Raw genomic sequence first — 24,626 nt, forward strand, 5'->3', positions numbered from 1 at the left:
ATTTCAGGTAACCATGGACAAGATTTTTTGGAGGAGTAAACCATCCTTCTCTATCTGTTGAAATTCCTTCCTCCAAGGCCCAAATCAGGTACTACTTTATCTGTGAAGCCTTCCTTGATGCTCCAGGTGAAAGCTCTTTCTCCTATTTTCTCCTAAGACTCTGCCTAAATATCTCCTTTGTATTTATTTTGTTCTCCATCTGTGTATACATATATATATATATATATATATATATATATATATATATATACACTTATTTATATATTTAAATACATATTTTATATACACTTATTTACATATAACTATTAATACATATATCTATACATATGAATATATAGATATATAGATATGTATATGCATATATAGATATGTACATATGTGTGTATATATACATATATATGTGGATAGATACATATCTGTGTATATGCATGTATATGCATGTATGTGTGTATACATATATGTGTGTATATACATATATGTGTGTATATATACAACCCACACACTCTATTCCAGACTTTTTTTTTTTTTGCTGAGGCAATTGGGGTTAAGTGACTTGCCCAGGATCACACAGATAGAACTCAGATCCTCCTGACTTCTAGATTTTAAGGTGGTTGGGCTATATCTATTTTTTTCAAACAATAGCAAGTACTTAATAAATTCATGTGGAATTGTGGCATCCCTTAAATCAGAAGCTAAAGTTAATGATCTGCTTCTTCTGCCAGCCTTTGTTGTAGGTAAAGAGAGATCAGTGAGGTTGGTGCCGGCCAGAATACAGCCAACAAAAACCAGCAGAAGGTCCCATGCTAAAAGTGCCTGATTAAAATCCTTGGTTCCAGCCAACTAACTGTCTTAGAGTTAGAAAATTCTTTCTAATTTCTATAATAGAAGTCTGTGTGCTCAAGACCCAATTCATTGACTCCCCAATAGAAAGAACTGTTGGAATTGAAGTCAGAAGACCTGAGTGCATTAATGGACAATGCACTGGAGACCTGCTAGGTCTCACTTTTGGCATTTACTAGCTATATGACCAAAGGGAGTCACCACGCATTTCTAGGCCTTTGGTTCCATGTATAAGATTTGAGTTAATGACATCTAATTTCACCTTTTCACCTTTATTTCTATGAGTCTGTGATTGACTCTTTGTGTGAAGTAAGTCTTTTCTCCTGCCTGGACCTGAATTCCCTCATTTGTAAAATGAGAAAATTGGACTAACTGATCTCTATGATCCCTTACCAATCTCTGTCTATGATTAAATCAGATGCCGATTTTATTCAAATGTCAAAGCACTAGACAATTTAGAAATATTGTTAAAATCCTTAGAAGTTTGTGTCTGAAGGGACAATAAAGTTTCCTCCACTTGCATGATGCTTCCTGATTTGAGCACACAAATGACCTTTAGGAACATAGTCAAAAATCTAGATCAGGAGTGCTTAACTTGGAGCCCATGAGCTTGTTTTTTTTTTCTTTTTTGATATTTTGATAATTATGTTTCCATATATTGGTTTCCTTTGTAATCTTAGATAGTTTATTTTATTCACCTATTATTTTGCCTATATTCACTCACATCATTCACTTAATTATTCACTTATTTTACCTATATTCATTTACATCATTCACTTAATTATTCACTTTAACTATATTCACTTTCATTATTCACTTATTTTATCTATATTCATTTACATTATTCACTTAGTTATTTACTTATTTTATCTATATTCACTTACATTATTTATTTATTCTATTTTACCTATATTCACTTACATCGTTCATTTAATTATTTACTTCTTTTACCTATATCCATTTACATCATTCACTTAATTATTCACTTCTCTAACCCATATTCTCTTACATTATTCACTTATTTTATATATATTCATTTATATTATTTACTTAGTTATTTACTTATTTTACCTATATTCACTTAATTATTTACTTCTTTTACCTATATCCATTTACATCATTCACTTCTCTTACCCATATTCTCTTATATTATTCACTTATTATATATATATTATATATATATCTCTATATATTATATATTAAATTAAATATATATTTATTTATTCTTATTTTACCTATATTCACTTACATTGTTCACTTAATTATTTATTCTACCTATATTTACTTACATTATTCACTTAATTATTCACTTATTTTACTTATTTTTAATTACATCATTCATTTAGTTTATTTATATTCCCTTGTATTACTCACTTCATTATTCAGAAAAAGCCACCACTCTACTAAAAGCGTCCCACAAAGATGCCCTGGATCAGGTGATGGTCAATGGTGACCTACGTTCCTTCCTTTTTCATGTCAATTGGCCGGAAACGAACCCATAACCTTTGCCCGCTATCCCGGCTGGCACACCCCTTACCCATCTCCCCCCAGAAGCACAAGTTCACATCCCAGGCAAGCAGACCACTCCAAGGACCTGCCACGACACTGCTAAGGAGGGCACAGCTGAGAACATGCAGATACCAAAGCTGGCATGCGCTACCATCCCTATAGGGCTGCCATGCAAGGGAAGGGTCATACTACCTAAGCGGCGGACTGAGCGCTTTGCCTCCTTCACGAAACTGGGCTTCGACACCCCCGTCCTCCTGTTGACGAGGACAGGGATGCGGGTGGTGGGGTACCGGTAGCTCGGCACATTGGGGAGATGCTCGGCTATGTTTTGGGAAGCGGCATGGGGGGTTCTGTGGCTAAGCGGCTTGTCTTGGACCAGGCGATCTAACTCCACATCTCGGCTTTGCTTAGACATGGCACAAGAGGCCTCGGAGCCTCAAGCAAAGGCCAGGACCCCAGAGACTGTAACAAGAAACACAGAATCATGTGAGATGCGACGTGGAGGCGGCTGCTGGGTAAGTGGGTCCCTTTATATAGCAAGACATCGGTGGTCCTGTGGCTGGAGCTCCCAGGAATAAATTCTGTCTGGACTCATGTCCATGAAGACTTTCTAAATCGGTCCTAATATCACCTCTAGCACCCTTGTCCCTAGTTTCCCATCCTTAGAACTCTCTTCTCCCACTTCCTGGATTCTCTGGATTCTGCAAGAAGTCCTTCCTGGTCATCTTCAATTGATCCTGTATCTTTTGTACAAACACAGTTATTTACATGTCTTCTAGTAGACTGTAAACTCCTTGAGAGTGGGAACTGTTTTCATTGGTTTAAATTCAATTCAATTAAATTGAATTGAATTCTCCTCCCTAGGATTTATATGAAAAGGAGCTATCTGAGCATTAGAAATCTAGCATAGAACCCAGGAAACCCTGAGCCCTTTTCCTTCCAGGTTACCCATGCTACTTAGATTCAGGATCTTAGATCATATAGCTCCTGCCAAAAAAGCAAAACAGTCATAGCATCTCAGAATCAGAAGGGGCTTTGCCCAGTCTCCCAGCCCAGCCAATTCTCTTGACAACAAGTAGCTCTCCATTGTCTTTCTTGAGTATGTGAATTATACAGACATGAGACAAGTATCTTGTCAACCAACCAATCAATAAACACTTAGGAAGCCTCTGTCTCTCATGAAGCAGATCATTCTGTTGTTGGACAGCTCTGGTTATGATTACAAAGTTCATCCTTCTAAGTCATCTTGCTGCTTTTATACCCTCCATCCACAAGCATTTATTTTTTTTTTGAAAATGTTTTTTTTCTTTTTTTCTTTTTTTTTTGCTGAGGCAATTGAGGTTAAGTGACTTGCCCAGGGTCCACAACTAGGAAGTGTTGTTTCTGAGACCAGATTTGAACTCAGGTCCTCCTGACTTCAGGGCTAGTGCTCAATCCACTGCATCACCTAACTGCCCCCTCCCCACAAGTATTTATTAAGTGTTTATTATACCCTGGCCACCATGCTAGGAATCCAAGATGCAAATACTAGAATGGACAATCTCTAATTGCAAGGGATTTACATTTGACCTTTATTGTCATCTTGGGTGGTTCCTCAAATGAATCTGACATTGGGAGTTTTTTCATGCAAACCAGATTGAAAGATCCCCAAAAGGTGGAAACCTCTGTTATCTCCCATGAGGACCAGCAAAGGGTTAGTTGGGAACTTGGTCACCATTTAATAAAGACTTGTCAAGTTGAATCATACAACCCAAATACTGAGCAGCAAAACCCAGGGATAAAGCAGCTTTTAGGCTGAAGACTTAATGCTTCTGGGGGTCAGCTCTTATTATGTTCCTCTGCAGCTCTTCACCACTTTATCAGTAGGTGGAATACACAGCACTCATTATGACAGTGACCTAAATGGTAGTTACGAATTTCATACAGCTGGCCATGGGACACAAATGAAATATAGAATTCTGCCGTGCCTTTGGGCAGCATCAGATTGTTAAATGGAGCAGACTAGTCTAAGATCAGACTATAAGGATTAGAGAATAAGAGTCGTGTGTGTGTGTGTGTGTGTGTGTATCTGACCTGATTTTCATGCAAGAGTGGAATAATCAACTTCAGAAGAAAAAGATGGAGGAGTTGCAGCTAAACAACAGTTTATATGAAAAAGATCTGGGGGTTTAAGTGGACCACAATTTACAAATGCAACACTATTATATGACTGCAAAGCTAATACTGACCTAGGCAAAATTAGAGGGAACACTGCACAGAATGGAAGAGGCAATAGTCCTATTGTTCTTTGCACTAGTCAGGCTCTAAGTTGGAGCCCCGTGTTCAGTTCTGTACATCATACTTTAGAAAGAGTAACTACAAGAAGCTGACAGGAAAGTAAGGAATCTGGAGACTACAGCATATGAGAATTTCTGTTGAGGGGATTGTGGGAATTTAGTCCCAAGTATGTGTCAACCTGTCCTGTGGAATAACAGCAACAGTAAGAAGAGTAATAATAACTATCTTTGAGGTTTTCAGAATCTTTTACATGTTTTGTTGTTGGAGCTTCCTGACAACTCTGTGCAGTAAGTACTATTATTATCCTATTTTATAGATAAGTAAATTGAGACAGAGGTTAAGTGTCTTTCCCAGGATCATACAGATTTGGACTTCCTAACTTCAAGTCCAGGACACAGGACACAAGACGTGAGGAATCAGTGGTCTCATGCAGAAGGATAATCCTTGCTCCACCTGGCCTTATAGGGCAAAAGTGGGAGGCAGATTTAGGCTTGATATAAGGAAAATCTTCCTAACAATGAGAGGAGCTCGGAAGTTGAAGAGGCTTCCCCAGAAGTCAGTGGGCTCTCTCACTGCAGTTCTTCAAGCAGAAGTTCAACAACAATTTACCAGCAATGTTGGGCAGAAAACACTTAGTCTAGAAGATGATGGAGAACCTTTGGTACCTCTTCTAGTTCTGAGATTCTGGCATTCTGTCAGGACCCCAGGTGGTCTTTTGTGTTTGTCTTGATGGCTGAGTCCATCTGCTACTGAGGGAAAACAACCAAACAAGCAAGCAAGGGGAGAGGAAAAGCTCAAAGAAAAAAAAGCAGAAGGCATCAAAACAAGCAATTCTATTGAAGAAAAAAGGAGGGGAAACTTATTTAAATAGACAATGGATACAAAGGGAATTTGAAAGACAGAGAGAGAAAGAGATAGACAGAGAGAAATAGAGACAAAGACAGAGAGGCAGAGAAAGGCAGAGAAAGAGAGAGAGAGAGAGAGAGAGAGAGAGAGAGAGAGAGAGAGAGAGAGAGAGAGGGTAGAGAAAGAGAGAAACAGAAACAGAGAGACAGACAGACTGAGATGAAAAGGAGGCAGATAACAGACTGAATACAAAATCGTGGCATATATCTGAAGGAAGTACAAAAGTCAGAATATGATGAGATTAACAAGGAAAATTAAAAAAAGAGGAAAAGGATTTTTAAAAGCTTTTTTTTAAGGGGGAAAGAGTGGGATAAAAGAAGGGATAGTACTATTGTTTTTGAGGATGGGACAATACTAATGGATGATGGAGAGAAGGCAGAGATGCTCAGTTTTTTTTTCTGTTGTTTATTTTAATAAGAAGAATGATCTTTTAAACTAGAAAGGACAAAAAATGGGCTGTGATTTAATACCCATAATTAGTAAGGAAATAGTGAGAAAGCACCTAGCAGCCCCTTATGGATTCCAGTCATCTGGCCCCAATGACTACATTGCAAGTGGCTGGAAAACCCATCAGATATAATACCTGAGTGATTGTCATTTAGTTCTAAAAATTATGAAGAAAGAGAGAAATGCTGTGAGGCTAGGAAAATCAAACACCGCCTGAATGTTTTAAAAAGAGAGAGTGGAATCTACAGACTGTAGACTAAGGAGCTTGGCTTGAATTACTGGAAAAAAGCCAAAATGTATTATTAAAGATATTATTGATTTTAAATTGAGAAAGAAAGAGTGACCACAGAGAACCAGAATGGCTTCATCAAAGCAACACATCCAACTTCCTTCCCTTTTTTGATGACTTGGTAGAGTTCTGTAGCACCTAGTAGTATAGCACAGGGTGGTGCTACAGAAACAGAGATGGGGACTAGAGCTGTGATTTGCTAAATATAAGGAGCTATTAGTTATGAAATTCCCTCTCCCAGTAGAGTTTAGCACCTGAGAGAGCAAAATCTAAAGCACTGAGAAGTTGATTTACTTGCCCCAAGTCCTTTGTCTAGTATGTGTCAGAAAAAGGATTTGAATCCTGGTGTTCCTGACTTCGAAAAAGCCAGCTCTCGAACCATTACACATCACTGCCTTTCATACAGATACAGATTCCTATAATTTAGGAAAGCCTATGATTAGATATTTTATGATATTCTTGTGGATAAGATGGAAAGACACAGGCTAGGAAATAATAAGTGTAGGTGGATTTGGTTGAATAGTTGGACACAAGGACTCATCGTTAATGACTCGGTGTCCAATGGCATGCTCCCAGGAATCTCTGCTGTTTGATATGGTTATGGTTGACTGCTAAAGATACAGACATCATAGCTATCAGATCTGCAGATAGCATGAAGCCCGAAAGGATAGCTAACTTATTAAATGGCAGTCAAGATCCAAAAAGATCTAGAGATATTGGTATGGTGAAATTTAAAGAATTAAATATGAATTCAAAAATTCAGCTTCATAATAAAATTTGGGAAAAACACGGTTAGTTTGAAAGAGATCCAGGGATACTAGTGGGTTGCAAGCTATGAGTCAACAATGACAAGGAACCAAAATATATATACATACATATATGTGTGTGTGTGTGTGTGTGTGTGTGTGTGTGTGTATACCTGGTTTACATTAGGAAAGACTTAACTAGGAAGATGGGAGATCCTTTGTACCCTGCTCTGATCAGACTGCATCTGGATATTGTGTTGAGTTCTGGGCACCACATTTTAGGAAGGACATCACTAAGCTGAAGAAGATCCAGAGAAGGGCAATTAAGATGGTGGAGGACTCCAAGTTCCTACTCTATGGTGGAACAGTTGAAGGAACCTGAATGCTCAATCTAGAACAAGGAGAAGCTTCAGAGGGATGTGATTAATTACACATTGATTCAGTGCCCACCATGTGCTATGTATGTTTTGCTTGCTTCCAAGAACAGATTTGGAAAAATGGGTAGAAATCACAGTTAGGTATGTTGACCAGATGCAAGGAACAACTTCCTAAAATTTAAACCATCCAAAAGGAGAATGGGTTTCCTCAGGTTCTCCTTCACCAGGAGTCTTTGAGCAAAAGTGGAAGACTCACTTTTGGGGCATATTGAAGTGGGAGATTCTCAATGAAATATGGGTTTGTACCCAATGGTTTTTCTGATCTCCCTTCTGACTCAGAAATTTTTTGACTATGGAATTCTGCTAGGACATGGAATGGTAATTTGTTTTCATGTCACTAACTACCAAATTTGAAAATTAAAAAAAAAACTATCAAGTTTGATGCCCTAGTCCAGGGAACATCCTAAAGGGCAGTTACCCCTTTCACTTCACCCTAGTTAAGGTTCTAATAATTTGCTGTATAATAAGATCAGAATAAGCATATTGTAACCCACCAACTAATGGGCTATATGCCAGCTAGGATTGGGAAGTGTATCCATTTCAACTATCCAGAAGAACTGAAGGTGTCCTCAGCAAAGCCTTCACAGGTCAGCAGATGGTGCTGAAACCCAAACCAACAAGAACCTTTCAGCTGAAAGGAAATCTTCTCTAAGGAATTGAGAGAGGAAGGGGAAGGAGACTCAAAGGGCAGGTCTCTGGAAAGGCTATATTATATTTCCCATGTTCTAAGAAAATCAGATTTTCAAGGAAAATGTTATTCTACTGCTGCTCAGGCAAATATGTAAAATCCTACAGGAAGATAAAAATAAAAATGACTGTCCTTTTTCCTGGAAAGAAACAAGTTTTAACCCTAACACCATTTTTGGCTATTTTTTCCTTTACTTTAATCTCTGATGAAGAAGTGGCCCTTCTCCTCTCCAAGGTCCACCTTTCTACAGGCACACTTGATCCCATTTCCTGTTTTCTCCAGCTGATTGACCCAAGTATGATTCCCTCAGTCTATAACCTTAAATAGCTCCATATCTACTTGTTCTTTCACTGTTGCCCTCAAATAAAGCCAAAACTTAGAGAGACAGCTAGTTAACTTTGACTTTTTAAAAAACTCAATAAATTCTACCATTCCTGCCATCTTTATTTATCCTTCCTTTATTAGTCAAGCTCCTTGAAAAAGCCATCTACACTTAGTAATTCCACTTTCTCTCCTCTTACTTCTAAACCCTCTACAATCTGACTTGATTTCATCACTCAAGTGAAACTGAATTTTCTAAAATTACCAGTGATGTCTTCTTAATTGTCAAATCCAACATCCTTTTCTCAGTCCCCTTGTTTTTCAACTTCTCTGTAGCATTTGATACCTTTGACTTTCTCTGATTCAGTTCTCTATTATTTCTGCTCTCTTTTTTATTGTTCCTTCTCAGTCTCCTTTTCCTTTTACACTAACTTGTATTTAACCCAAATCTCTGTCCTGAAATGTTTCCTCTTCATTTTACCCTCCTTCATTTGGCTATCTCAACATTTCTTATGGTTTCAATCATCATTCATATACAAATTGTATATATATCATATATATGCCCCCCACATACATACAAATATATGTATGTATATGTACACATATATAATATATATGCGTATATGTATATATACATATATAATATACATGTGTGTATGTATATCTATGTATGTGTATATAATCATATACATATGTTATATATATCTCCAATCCTAGTCTCTCTGTTGAGCACCAATCCCATATCACTGATTACATACTCAACTCAACATGTCCAATACAGAACTCATCATCTTTCCTCCAAAATTCAGTACCCTTCTGAATTGTTCTAGTTTTGTCAAAGATAGCATCATTTTCCCAATCATCCAGATATGAAAAATCAGTATCATCTTTTATTCCAATCAGTTGCCAAATCTTATTGTTTTTCTCTCTCTGCATTTGATCTTATCTTTCTTGCTTTCAGCCCTGGACAATTATAATATCCGCCTATATGGGGTTTTCTTGCCCCAATTGTCTTCCTATTCCAATCCTCCAGCCAGTAACCAAAATTATTTTTTAAAGGGCAAGTTTGACTCTACTGCTCCTCCACTCGACAACCTCAGATAGTTTCTTATTCCTACTAAGACCAAAAATAAGTTCATCTATTCAAACTGTAAAGTTCTTCCTACTTCTCCAGTCTACTTTGACACAACCATACCTTGCTTGCTATAGAACACACATAACTCTCTTCTCCCATATCTAGGACCTGCACTGACTTTCCTCCATGTTTAGGAGGCTTCCTCTTGGTTTCCTTGGTTTTCATACCACCTTTTGTAAGAATACCCTCAGTCTCTAGTTCTTTTCTAGGCAAGGTGTCTTTTTTTGTATGTATTTTACATATTCCTTTCTTGCCCATTAGAATATTAGCTTTTTGAGGATAGGATTTTTTGATTTTGTATATCCTGCACTTAACACAAAATTAAATTGCTCATTTCAATTGTTTAATAAATGCCTTCGATTTGCAAATCGATTAATTAGTATCACCGCAAGATTTGGAAGAGGTCTAGTTAAGCAATCCCTGGATTATTTAATGGATTAAATTACCACCTCTATGCTGATGATTTTCAAATCTACCTGTCTTCCAGTCTTTCTGATGATCTCCAGTGCCACATCTCCAACTGCTTTTTCAGGTATCTCAAACTAGATGTCCAGCAGACATCTTAAACTCAATATGTCCAAAATAGAAATCAGTATTTTCCCCCTAAACTCTCCCTCTTGCCTTCCCTACTACTGCAGAGGACAATACCATCCTCCCATCTCTCAGGCTCACAAACTAGGTATCATCCTGGATTTCTCACTTACTCTCACTATCTCTCTCCCATACTCAAGCTGTTGCCTTTGTAGCATCTCTTAAATGTGCTCCTCTTCTCTCCTCTGTCACTGACCCCACTCCAGTGAAGGCTCTCATCATCCTACATCTGGATTACTATAATGGCTTGGAGGCAGGTCTCTTGCCTCAAATCTCTTCCACAGCAGTCCATCCTCCATTCAGCCACTAAAGTGATTTTCCAAAAATTCAGGTCCAACCATATCACACACACTCCAACTCAATCAACTCCAATGATTGATTTCCTCTCACCTCTAAGGTCAAATATAAAATCCTGGCATTCAAAGCCCTTCATATACTAATCCTTTCTACCTTACCTGACTCCCCCAAACCTACTCTTCAATCCAGTGTCCCAGCCTCCTGGCTGCTCCATGAACAAGACTCTCCATGTCTCTGCTCAGGGTATTTTCTCTGGCCATTCCCCAGTCTGGAATGCTCTCTCTCTCTTCTGCTCTTGCTTCTGGCTCCCCTGTCATCCTTTAAGTCCCAATTAAAACCTTACCTTCTATAGGAAGCTTTTTCCAACACCCATTAATTCTAGTATCTTCCCCATGATACTTATTTCCTATTTATCTTCTATATCTCATGTTCGTATTTATGTGTTTGCTCATTGTCTCCCCATTAGACTGTAAGCTCTTTGAGGGCAGGGATGTCTTTTGCTTCATTTATCATCAGCCTGGCACATAGTAGGTGTTTAATAAATGTTTATTGATTGATGATTTGGGTGGAGTTAATTCCAACCAAGCCTTCCTCCCCTAATTCATCCTACAATTTGTTATCAGTCCAATTTTCCTAAAGTGCCACTTGGACCATAACCTGCTCAGAAATCTCTTTTGGATTTCTATTGATTACAGAATTCAACCCAAGCTCCACAGCTTGCTATACTAATGGCCTTCCCAATTGGAAAGAATGGTGGACCAGATTCAAATCCTGGTTCTTTTCTTCACCAGATATACGATCCTTAGCAAGATATTTCCCCAAACTGAGCCTTCGCTGTCAAATGAGCCAATTGGACAAGAAAATCTAAGGTTACTTATCTGGTTTAAAATTCTGTGGTCCTAACAGAATCCTTGCTTTCCTTTCTGCTCTGCTCAAATGCCATGCCCTCCTTGAAACCTTCCCTGATACTTCTTGGCTGTTAGAATTCTCTCTTCTTCAATTTTTCTGAAATGCTTATTTGCATTATTGTCTTGTCCCTACCTCCAGCCCCTGCAGACTGTATGCTTCTTTAGAGCAGAGGTTCCAGGCCTAAAGTCCCACAGATTGTGCCAAAGACAGGATCTGATAATTCTCACTGTGGCTAATCAATGGGAATTAAGAGCCCAATGAAACCTTTGGCTCTGAGGAAAATGGCCGATGAATGAAGCATGGAAACTGTGGAGCTTCTCTCATACTAGCTCTGCTGATTGCCTTCTCTCTAGCTCCAACCTGGGTGGCTCACCATTTAAACAGTCCAGTGGAAGAAAGATTCCCCATTTAAAGGGGAGGTTTGGAGAGGAAGGCAATGAGCCTGGAAAGTGCACACCCTGTGAAAGTTTCCATTGGCCAAATCTCTGAGTCTACAGCAATCTTGGCCTTAAAAACCTAATATTTCAGCTGTTATTTCTATTCTTTGATGCCCTCCACCAAAAGAAAGCATTCCCCATCACAACCCTGGACAGATTACAGGAACTACTGTAAAAGGGGAAAGCTTTTTTTTTTTTTTTTTTTTTTTTAGTGAGATAATGAATTTTATTTTCTTTTTTTTTCTTTTTTTTTAATTTAATTTTATTTAATAATAACTTTGTATTGACAGAATCCATGCCAGGATAATTTTTATACAACATTATCCCTTGCAATCATTTATGTTTTGTTTTTTCCCCTCCCTCCCTCATCCCCCCCCCCCAAGATGGCAAGCAGTCCTATATATGTTAAATATATTGCAGTATATCCTAGATACAATACATATTTGCAGAACCGAACAGTTCTCCCGCTGCACAGGGAGAATTGGATTCAGAAGGTAAAAATAACTCGGGAAGAAAATCAAAAATCAAATAGTTCACATTCATTTCAAGGGGAAAGCTTCTTGATCAAAGTACCAGTTCTGGAGTCAGAGGAGACCTAGGTTTGGCTCTCACCTCAGTTTCCTCATTTGTAAAGTGAAGAAATTAAACTGTCTTGTTGATTTTCATCTGGAAGTAACCTTAGACATCATCTATTTCACTGTGATTTTACAGATGAGGAAACTGAGGTCAGATAAGGTAAGGGACATGTCCACAAGTGAATAGAAAGCAAACAGCTCCTAGATCCTCTGATCCAAATTCCGGGCGTTTTCCATTGCACCACACTGTTCTTAAGAGCAGTGATTCTTTGTACCTCTGCATCATAGGAAAAAGTGAGAGGAGGCAATTATTTCACGTTTTGCCTCTTTGATCTCCCAGTGCTAGGATTTTTCTCTTTTGATCAGGATTTAGGATCTTTGTAGAAAAACAAGAGGATAAAGACTCATGGAGAGAGTCTTTACTGAGCCTTAGGAGTCATTATGGGAAAGCATCATTTAGGACAGCAAATCTTACCTCCAGTGCCAGCGACTTCAGCCTTCTCCTGTGTTACCATTAATAAAATCAAGAGAAATAGATATTAGAAAAGGAATTCTTAAGCTTCGTTCTATCCTGAATCCCTCGAGCAGTCTGGTTAATGTGTAGTCTTGAAAGACTACACTAGACTAAACTAGAATTATGGTTTAAAATGCATAAAATAAAATACATGGAATTATAAAAGACATCAAACACATTAAAACATCTATCAAAATACATTTTAAAAAAGATCTCAGGTTAAGAACCCCTAGAATAGGGAAATCACTTTGCCTGAGGCAGCCCAAAGTAGAGAGGAGTATTAGAATGGAATGGAGTTGGTGAAATAAGGTTTAGGAAAAGTTATCTTTGCTCAAAAGATTTTTTTAAAAAGATGAGTTATTTCCATTTGAAATGCTTGCTTTCAAGCATTCAGAACTCAGCCAGACAGAGCTTTGGAAGAAAGCAGCTGGACTAAAGAATGGGGTGCTGGAAAGAGTCTCAGACTAAGTATCAAAAGACTCAGTGCCTTATCCTTCTTCTGCTACTAATTTATTATGTGACCTTGACCAGGGATATTCTGTTTCTCTCTGAGGTCTCAATACTCCATCTGCAAAATGAGAGAGTTGTAGTAGGTCAGAGGCATCAGCCCTCAGACTTCAAATCTCATAACAATCCCAAATGCCCCCAAATCAGATTAAAATGTAAGGGGAAATTGATAAATGATCAAAGATATGATACATGTCTAAAAATTATAAATTCATATATATCCTTTGATTTAATACCACTATTAGTATGAATGACAAATGAGATTTTAAAAGGGCGGCAAGGAAAAGGATTTATATGTACAAAAATATTTGTAGCGGTTTTCTTCTTCACACAAACAATTGAAAATTGAGGGGATGCCTGTCAGCTGGAGAACGGCTGAATCAATGACTCTCATGGAATATTGTTGTTCTATGGGAAGTGGTGAGCAGAATGCTTTTGGAGGCAAAACCTGGAACGTCCTTCATGAACTCAAGCAAAGTGAAATGTACTGTATACAAAGTAATAGCAATATTCTGGAATGACCAACTGTGAAGGACTGCTATTCTCATTAGTACAATGATCCATGACTACTCTGAAGGACTTAGGATGAAAAATCCTAGCCATACCCAGAGAAGAACCTGATTGTATCTGAATACAGATTGAAGCTTTCATTCTTTTATCCTCTCTCTCTCTCTCTCTCTCTCTCTCTGTCTCTCTCTCTCTTTTCTTTCTCTTTCTCTCTAACTTTATTTTTCTTTAGGGTTTTTTTTTATTAGAGTGGGCGATCTCTGCTTGAATACAAATTGAAGCATTCATTCTCTCCTCTCTCCCTCCCTCCCTCCTCTCTCTGTGTCTTTCTATCTCTCTAGATCTCTCTCTCTTTCTCTATGTCTCCTTTTTGTCTCTTTCTCTGTCTGTCTGTCTCTCTGTCTTTCTCTCTCTCTGTCTCTCTCTTTCTCTCTCTCTTTCTCTTTCTCTGTCTCTGTCTCTCTCTGTCTCTCTCTGTCTCTCTCTCTCTCTCTCTCTCTCTCTGTCTCTCTCTTTCTCTAACTTTATTTTTCTTTAGTTTTTTTTTATTAGCGTGGGAGATCTTTGTCTTAATACAGACTGAAGCATTCATCCTCTCCTCCCTCTCTTCTTTCTCTCTGTCTCTCTAGATCTTTCTCTCTTTTTCTATATCTCCCTTTCTGTCTCTTTCCCTCTCTCTACTCTCTCTTCTTCTTCTTTCTCCTCTGTCTCTTTCTCTTCTCCCTCTCTTTTTTCTCTCTCTCTTTTCCTCTCTCTTCTCTCTGTCTTTTTTTCTCTTTCACTTTATTTTTCTTTAGAGTTTTTTATTAGGGCAGGAGATCTATGTTTTCTTTTACAACATGACTTTTATGGAATGTTTTATACAACTTCACATGTGGTTTCTTCATGAGGCCTGGGGGTGGGAATAAAGGGAGAGAATCTAGAATTCAAAAGCTTAAAAAATGAAAAAAATGTTTTAAATGTAACAGCAGGAAATATTAAATAAATAAATGAGATTTAAAAAAAGAAAAAATTGTTATGGAGAACTATTTAACAAATAAATGGAAATATAATAAAACATGGGTATTACATTTAAAAACTGAGTCAAGCCCGCGGCGATTTTCACACATGATTTTTGTGGCCCATATTTCTTTGTTTGACCCTATTTCCTAAATCACCGCTAACCCCCCTTCCAGTTCTGACATTTTGAGTCCAAGGATGCTAGATAAGAAACCACTGCCAGTTAATGCTTCATCAACTGCACAGGTAGAATGAGTCAGCAATTAAAAAAACACACACACAAAAACATTCGAATTATCATCATCTCAGCTTGTTAAATTTCTCACCTTACATTAATTCTGTAAATTCTCAAAAGGGAGTCTATTTGGAATCCCTGTGACATGGTCTGAAGAAGTTTATGTAACTGTTGAGGCCTATGGGTCATTTCTAGTGATTTTAACATTGGGGCCAGAAACCAGCATCCCCTGAATTGAAAGTATAAGGAGGGTCCTTGATCTGGACTCCAGCTGAGGCAATCTATCTGGCCAACTACTTGTCTAAAACCCTTCAAAGTTCATTCTCTGTGAAACGATTCTCAGATGATAAATAAACGCTAATGGTAGTTCAAGCTTACAAGGTACTTTACAGTTCATAATCAAATTCCCATATTTTTACCCACATGGAAATGATGGCTCAGTAAGCAAGTAGTTTTCCTGATGCAAAGTGAAATGACCAGAACCAGGAGATCATTATACTCGGCAACAACAAGATTATACGATGATCAATTATACACTTCAACAACAATACTATACGAGGATCAATTCTGATGGGCGTGGCCCTCTTCAACATTGATGACTCAAACCAGTTCCACTTGTTCAGTGATGAAGAGAGCCATCTACACCCAGAGAGAAAACCATGGGAACAGAGTGTGGAACACGACATAGCATTTTCATTCTCTCTGTTGTTATTTGCTTGCATTTTGTTTTCTTTTTCAGTTTTTCTTTTTCTTCCTTCTTGACTTGATTTTTCTTATGCAACAAGATAACTATGTATGTGTACATATATTGGATTTAAACGTATTTCAACATATTTAACATGTATTGGATTACCTGCCGGGAAGGGGAGGAGGTGGGGGGAAGAAGGGGAAATTTTGGAACAAAAGGTTTTGCCAAGATCAATGTTGGAAAAATTACCCATCTATATGCTTTGTAAATAAAAAGCTTTAATAAAGAAGAAAGAAAGCACAGTTTTCTCTAGCCATGAGTAGCTGTTGAATACTTTAAAAGGGTCAGCAGGCCACAGCTGGTCAAGCCATTGCATGATCTCCTTCCTGAAGATGTTTGTTCCTCTTAAGATAAAATTGACCATAAGCAAAAGTAACATTGATTTAAGCCCTTCAGAATCAAAAACCCAACAATAGGGATCTGTTTCTCTACTCCAGCCCATTTCTTGGCCCATTTCATAAAACAACTACAAAAGGACTTTGTACCTTTAGGGAAGACTCCTGGTCCTCGATCTCCCCTACTTCACTCCAGCTGAAGCCAGCAACATCCACCAGACAGCTATCCAGCAGAACACTGTGGAAATCCCAAAAAGAAAACAAAGAAGGGGAAATATCCTGATTGAAGATTTGATAGGACTGCAGCATTCAATGAAATATTCGATTCAATTTCATTCACATTTCTCAAAATGCTTCACAAACAGGCAATATAAAGAAAGCCAAAGGCCTTGAACTTGAAGGCAACATTCAATCGACAAGCATTTAATAAGAGTAGCTGGGTTTCACAGTGGGTAGAACAGTAGGCTTGGAATCAGGAGGACTCATGTTTGGGAGTTCAAATCCAGCCTCAGATATTTACAAGCCGTGGAATCCTGGGCAAGTCACTTAATTCTGTCTACTTTAATTTCCTTACCTGTAAAATGTACTGGAGGAGGACATGGCAAACCACTCCAGTATGTCTGCCAAGAAAACTCTAAATTGGGTCATAAAGAATCAAGCATGGAAAAATCTCCAGCCATAGCATTGTGCTAGGGACTTGGCTTTTAAGGACAAATGGAACAACTGTGCCTGCCCTTAGAGAGCTTATATTCAATTGGGGATGTGTGACAAACAACTAGAATAATACCATCTCATGTTTAGAATAGAATGCTGCTACTGGAAGAGAATCCCATGGGCATGGTGGCTAGAGGAATGAGCTGGGCCGAGTCCTACTTCTGACACCAATGAGTTGTGTGATCATGGGTAAATCACTTAATCTCTTGGTCTTTAAAGGTACAAATTCAGATCACTTGCCATTCTATGTTGGTGAAGGGAGGTTTCCTGACAGGTGTACCCTGGATGGATGAAATCACAGACCTAGACATTTTTCCATCCTACTTCTTCCAAATAAATCACAGCTAAAAGGAACCTTAAAGATAATCTAATGCTGAATTTTAGAAAGAAGAAAACTGAGGCCCATAGAGAGTTTAAATGATTCATATAGTAGATCACATATTAGAAAGTGAACCAGTGACCAACAGGATGATTTCAGAAAGGCCTGGAGAGACTTACACGAACTCATGCTGAGTAAAATGAGCAGGACCAGGAGATCATTATATACTTCAACAACAATACTACATGATGATCAGTTCTGATGGACCTGGCCATCCTCAGCAATGAGATGAACCAAATCAGTTCCAATGGAGCAGTAATGAACTGAACCAGCTACACCCAGCGAAAGAACTCTGGGAGATGACTAAGAACCATTACACTGAATTCCCAATCCCTATATTTTTGCCCATCTGCATTTTTAAAAAATTTCCTTCACAGGCTAATTATACAATATTTCAGAGCCCAATTCTTTTTGTACAGCAATTTAAACTTATTTTGTATTTAATTTATACTTTAATATATTTAACATGTATTGGTCATCCTGCCATCTAGGGGAGGTGGTGGAGGGAAGGAGAGGAAAAATCGGAACAAAAAGTTTGGCAGTTGTCAATGCTGTAAAATTACCAATGCATATAACTTGTAAATAAAAAGCTATAATAAAAAAAAAAAGAAAAAGAAAAAGAAACAAACAAATGAAAAGAAAAACAAGGAAAAAAAAGTGAACCAGATTAGAACTCGGGATCTGGTATCTAGCACATAGTTGATATTGTTCAGCTTTGTCCAACTCTTCATGAACTTGTTTGTAGTTTTTTTGGTCAAGAGATACTGGAGTAATTTGCCATTTCATTCTCCAGTTCATTTTACAGATGAGAAAACTGAGAGCAAATAGTGTTGCCCAGGGTCACACAGCTAGAAAATGTCTGAGGCTAAATTTGAACTCTGATCTTACTGACTCCAATACCAGTGATCTATGCACTGTGTCACCTAGCTTTCTACACAGAGTAGGTGTCTAATAAATGCTCTTTGATTGATTTATTCTTGTCCCCGATTCAATAATAACAGCTAATGTTTAAAGGTGTGTAAAGTGCTGTTTACATGTAATTTCATTTGTTCTTCACAATAACCCTGTAAGGTAGATGCTAATATTAGCTCTATTTTATAAATGGAGGCTTTTTACAAATTTTACAAACTGAGACAAACAGGCTAAGTGACTTGTTCAGGGTAACAAGTGTTTGAAGAAGAATTTATTTTCCTGAAGACAAGTCCAACACTCTATTCCATCTAGCTGAAGGGGAACTTAGAAGTCAATTAATCCAATTCCCTAACATCCTTGAGGAAATTAACCAAAATTAACCAGAACAGGATTCAAATCAGTCAGGATTCAAATCCAAATTCTCCAAAAACCTAGCACTATTTACATTAAGCCCCATTGTCTCCATGACATGAAAGGTGTTAAAAATTCTTAAGAATGTCTCCAAACAAAATTAATTTTAATTCATTTTTATCTTTAAACAAGGCAAACATTTTGGGGAGGCAAGGAGAAAAGAATTCAAGGAAAGGTTGCGGGGGAGATCTGATAGTATGGTAGAACTTCAAAAGTTTAGAATCAGTGGTCACCCTATGTCTACACAGCACAAAATAAAATGGAGAATTGGAACTAGTATCTGGATAATTAAAAGCCTGTGACCAAGAGTATGCAGGTAAATGTTTATCAACCAGTTCTCTGAAAAAAAGAGTATATTTTTAAATACTATTTACATTATTAATATTTTTTCAATCACTTTCTTAAGTCAACAAAATAATAAATCAAGCCTTGATTTCTTTTCGAGGTGTAAATGATCACACAGAAAATTTAAGTCAGCTCTTTCTGAAGTCGCTAATCTGGCTCCAGCAGACCCCTGCCTATACCCATTTTTTTCCTTCAGTTATCTAAATTTTTCAGAAGTAATATTTTATCTTCAATAATCTAGATCAGTGGTGGCAAATATGCAACCTACAACACCTCTGAATGCAGTCCACACCAGCTTAAAATAAAATTGGGAAGAACTTAACAAAATAAATAAAAATATAGTAGAACATAGATAATGTTAAAATGTGATTTTCTAAGTAAATTTGAGGTACGCTCTACCATTGTGGGTAAAGAAGATCCTTCTCCCAGTCTATTAAGTTGCTTAGTCTAGAGTGTTTAGATTGTATATAAATATACATTATACATACATTCCATTGTTAATCTTTACTAGGTATCATTGAAAAAATACCATCTACCTAGCTGTACCAGGCCTAAAACTACATTATAAAGCAACAGTCATCAAAATCATTTGGTACTGGCTAAGAAATGGAACAGTTGATCAGTAGAATAGATTAGGTTCACAAGACACAATAGTCAATAACTATAGTAACCTAGTGCTTGATAAATCCAAAGACCCCAATTTCTGGAATAAGAACTCACTATTTGAGAAAAATTGCTGGAAAAATAGAAAATAATATGGCAGAAACTAGGCATTGGCTAATATTTACCACTCTATACCAAAATAAGGTCAAAACAGGTTCATGATTTAAACATAAAGGGTGATACCATAAGCAAATTCGGAAAACAAGGGATACTCTACCTCTCAGATCTGGGAGGAAAGAAGGAATTTATGGCCAAAGAAGAAATAGAGAACATTATGAAATGCAAAATGGATAATTTTGATTATGTTAAATTAAATAGATTTTGTACAAACAAAACCAATGCAGCCAAGATTAGAAGATAAGCAGAAAACTTGGGGAAATTTTTTTTATATCCAAGTGTTCTGATAAAGGCCTCATTTCTATAATATATAGAGAATTGACTCAAATTCAATACAAGCTATTCTCCAATTGATAAATGATCAAAAGATATAAACAATTTTCAGACAAAAAAGTAATCATTTCTAGTCATATGAAAAATGTTCTACATTATATTGATTAGAGAAATGCAAATTAAAACAACTCTAAGGTACCACTACACACCTCTCAGATAGAATAAGATGACAAGAAAAGATAATGATAAATCTTGGAGGGGATGTGGGAAAACTGGGACACTAATACTTTATTGATGGAGTTGTGAACTGATCCAACCAATCTAGAGAGCAATTTGGAACTATGCCCAAAGGTCTATATCCCAAAGAGATCATACAAAAGGAAAGGGTGTGGGAACATGTGCAAAAATTTTTGTAGCAGCCCTTTTATAGTGGCCAGAAACTGGAAACTGAGTGAAAGCCCATCAATTGGAGAATGGCTGAATAAATTATGGTTTATGAGTGTAATGGAATATTATTGTTCCATTAGAAATGATGAGTAGCATGATTTCAGAAAGGCCTGGAGAACTCATACAAACTGATGCTTAGTGAAGTGAGTAGAATCAAGAGATCATTGTACATAACAATAACAAGATTATATGATGATAAACTGTGATAATCTTGGCTCTTTTCAACAATGAGGTGATTCAAGGCAGTTCCAGTATACTTGTGTTGGAAAGAGCCATCTGCTTCCAGAGAGAGGTCTATGGGAACTGGATGTGGATCACAGAATAGCATTTTCACCTTTTTTGTTGTGTGCTTAATTTTTTCTTTCTCATCCCCCCCCCCAGTTTTTGATCTGATTCTTCTTGTGCAGCATGATAAATGTGGAAATATGTATAGAAGCATTGCATATGTTTAACATATATTAGATTATTTGCTGTCTAGGGGAGGGGGTGGGAGAAGGGAGGGAGAAAAATTTGTAACACAAAATTTTGCAAGGGTGAATGTTGAAAACTATCTTTGTGTATATTTGGAAAATAAAATTAAAAAAAAAACATTATCCCAACCATGAGTTGGGATATTTATGTAGAGGTTTTCACAGGGGCTGGAATAGAATGGACTTTGGTTTCCAAAGCTGTGGCTGTACCCAATTTCATCCATTTAAAGAATGATTTAGACTACTGATGTTACATAAAAACAGGGGACTGATAAACTGTATATAAGGATTCTTAGAGGTCTCAAATTTACTTAGTCATCCATCCTCTAAACTCCTATTTCATGTATAAAATGAAGATAATGGTATTGCCAAAAAGTTATAGGGAGGCCCAACAGTGAATTTTTAAAAATATTATCTCAATGTGAGTTACTGTTATTTCATGCTTCTATTTTGAATCAAAAATTGATTAAATTCCTACTCAAAGCATTCATTCCCTGGTGATCTTAAAGAATAATTCTCAAATTTTTTTGGTCTTTTTTTTTTAACACTATTCAAAATTATTTGGCTTTTGATAATGTGAATGAGAGAGAGAGAGAGAGAGAGAAAGAAAGAGAGAGAGAGAGAGAGAGAGAGAGAGAGAGAGAGAGAGAGAGAGGAGAGAGAGAGAGATTTACTAGATTAGAAATTTTACAACCTTAGTATTATTATTAAAAATATATTTGAAAAAAGTTAAATACTATTAAAAGTAGTCATATCATGATTTAAAAAAAACTGTTTTGTTGTCATGAACCTCCTGAAAAAATCTTGGGAACCTTTAACAGTTTCCTTGATCACCCTTTGATCGAAAAGAAATCCAATTACCCTCCCTCTGCATCTTGGTTTCCTTTTTTGTCAAAATAGCATAAGAACTACCCTACCCATCCATCATGATTATTGTGAGAATCAAGAACACTTGGGTTCTCTGCCATGACCATGGACAAGCCATCAAACCTACTTAGCTTCAACTTCCTCACTTATTAAATGAGGACAGTAATAATAGCTAATAATATGCAGTGTTTAAAGGTTAGCGAAATATTTTACACAAACTCCTTTAAAACACTGAAGACAACAAGGTTAATGTCTTTCTTTCCTCCTATTAGTATCTACCCAGTGGTGGGTGCATGTAAGGGTTGTTCAAATGGTATAATGTCCCACAAAGCATTTTGGAAACTTCAAAGTATCATAGGAAAGTAATTTGTTGTTGTTGTTATGGAAAAATTATTTGAAAAGTTCAAAGTGTCATAAAAATATATTTCATTGTTAGCAGTATTTTTCTTATCTTTACACATAAGCATAATTATCAGTTTTACTAATTGGATGTTATATACCAGAAGAGACTGAAATAATTCTAAAAATTCTGAAACAGTCAGTCTATCATTTTATTCTGTTCTAGAGCTCAATAAGCTCCTGTTGGTGAGGGATAAAATTCCCAAGTCCCAGCACACTTCCGAACTGGCAAAGCATTCCAAATGGGACATCATTCTCACCTTTCTGACTAAAACCCAAGGCTTGGGTAGAAACAAACCAGAACCACCTGCAAATGTTCCAGAGGGGAACAGACTTCCCTCCAGATGGGCCCAGCGACGGCCTCAGGTAAAGCTCCTCCCTGGATACCAAGAGGGGAAGGGGAGACCCACGATGAAAAGAATCCACCTACTTGCACGAAGTGACATTTGCTGATAACGAAACACATGCTTCCGACCTTCAGTTGGGCTCCGAAACATTCATGGCAAGCTTGAGCACGGTTCATATAAACATACTTTGAAAAGGCCCCGAGCCTGCTTAAAGCCTGAAGCTGCCTGCTCGGGATCGGCCCTGGGTTGGGAGTGTATAAATTAGTCCAGAAGCCTGTCTGGTCCTAATCAGGTTGAGTTGATGTTCAGGGAGCTGCTGTAGAAACTCCCACAGGGAGGCCAGTTAGGGACCAAAAGGCTGCAGTTGCTAAGGAGAGCCTCACTGTTGCCGGGAAGGAGACCCTGTCGCTAGGAGACATCTGGCCAGTTACCAGGGCTCTCACGTCAGCAGTAACCCCTTGAACAAACTGAGCCAGCAAAGAGCATCCTTCCTTGGCCAGGGAACTATGCCTCTCTGCTTCACATTCCCTCCCTCCCTCCCTCTTTCTTCCTCCCTTCCTTCTTTCTTCCTTCCCTCTTTCTTTTTCCTTCCTTTCTTCCTTTTTTCCTTCCTTCTTCCCTTTCTTTCTTTTTCTTTCTTTCTTTCCATCTTTCTTTCCTCTCACTCTTTCCTTTCTATTTTTCTTCTCTTCCCATCTTTCACTCTCTCTGTCTCTTCTCACTCTCTTTTTTCTCTCTCTCCTCTCTTTCTCTTTTCTCTCTCCCTTTTCCCCCTTCTTCTCTCCTTCTTTTTCTCCTACCTCTCCATTTCTCTCTTTACCTATGCATTTTTCTATCTCTATGTTTCTTTCTGTCTCTGTCTCTGAGTTTCTATCTTTATATCTCTGTCTCTCTTTCTCCCTCAATCATTCACACTCTCTGTGTGTCTTTCTCTATTTCTGTCTCTGTCTGTTTCTATCTTTCTGTTTCTGTCTCTTTCTTTCTGTCAGTTTGTCTCTTTCTTTCATCTATCAATCAATATGAATTTATTAAGTACCTACTATGTATCAGGCACTGTGTCAACCTCTGGGGCAATAAAAAGTGGTAAAAGACTGTCCTTCCTTCAAGGAACTTACAGTCTAAAGGAGAAGATAACATGCAAACACATGTATACAAAGCAAATATATACACATCTCTTGGATGTCTCTTGGATGTCCTAGTCCCGGCAGCACTCACCCTGTGGCCACTTCTTCCGTGTCACACAAGGCCGACATTCTGGAAAAGAGAAAAGTTCTTGGGTTAAAAGGAAATGGAGCATATTGATCAGACCCTGGAGGTACAAGCCTCCATCCCACTCCAGAGAATATAGGTCCCACAGGATTCATTCAAAATTCCCCTCATTCATTCTATCTGATCCACCTCCCCAAATTCCTAGGAGATTAAGGGTATGTTGTACATGGAGAAACTGAGGCACACAGAGATTATTTAAAAATCCCTAAACCAGCTTTGGTGGGATGCTTCTTCTTGCCCCCTTTGCTTCAAGTGTACATGATTTGATAACTATATATTTGTTATATGAATGAATCAATTTGAAAGTTCCATCCATCCCTGCAAGTCATAATTATGTCAAAATTATTTTTTTTTGCTGAGGCAATTGGGGTTAAGTGACTTGCCCAAGGTCACACAGCTAGGAAATGTTAAATGTCTGAGACCAGATTTGAACTCAGGTCCTCCTGACTTCAGGGCTGGTGCTTTATCCACTGCACCACCTAACTGTCCCCAAAATGATTTTTCTAAAGTGCATATCTAAACATGGCACTCTTTAATTCAATAAACTCCAATGGCTTCCTATTACTTTTAGGAACAATATAAAAATTTAAAGCCCTTTACAATCTTACCCCAAACCTCTATGTCCAGTTTCATTATGCATTCCTCCCCTCACCACATTATATGATCCAACCAAACTAGCTTCTCTCTCTCTCTCTCTCTCTCTCTCCTCTCTCTCTCTCTCTCTCTCTGTGTGTGTGTGTATATATATATCTTTATCTCTGTCT

The 24,626-nt window shown here is 37.7% G+C and overlaps 1 protein-coding gene across 1 annotated transcript in view; it reads right to left on the reverse strand.

The window, feature by feature from the left end:
* CNGB1 (cyclic nucleotide gated channel subunit beta 1) overlaps positions 1-23,009 on the reverse strand; it is a 78,465-nt gene extending 55,456 nt beyond the window's left edge. The window contains exons 1-4 of the mRNA XM_051974561.1: positions 22,677-23,009; positions 16,400-16,487; positions 12,880-12,907; positions 2,542-2,811 (exon numbers count right to left, since the gene is read on the reverse strand). Coding sequence (XP_051830521.1) covers positions 2,542-2,764 — 223 coding nt within the window. The 5' untranslated portion in view covers positions 2,765-2,811; positions 12,880-12,907; positions 16,400-16,487; positions 22,677-23,009. The remainder of the gene's footprint in view (positions 1-2,541; positions 2,812-12,879; positions 12,908-16,399; positions 16,488-22,676) is intronic.
* Between the last annotated feature and the right edge of the window lie 1,617 nt (positions 23,010-24,626).

The sequence above is a fragment of the Antechinus flavipes genome, chromosome 2 (assembly GCF_016432865.1).
Source record: "Antechinus flavipes isolate AdamAnt ecotype Samford, QLD, Australia chromosome 2, AdamAnt_v2, whole genome shotgun sequence".
In the NCBI taxonomy this organism is placed as follows: domain Eukaryota; kingdom Metazoa; phylum Chordata; class Mammalia; order Dasyuromorphia; family Dasyuridae; genus Antechinus; species Antechinus flavipes.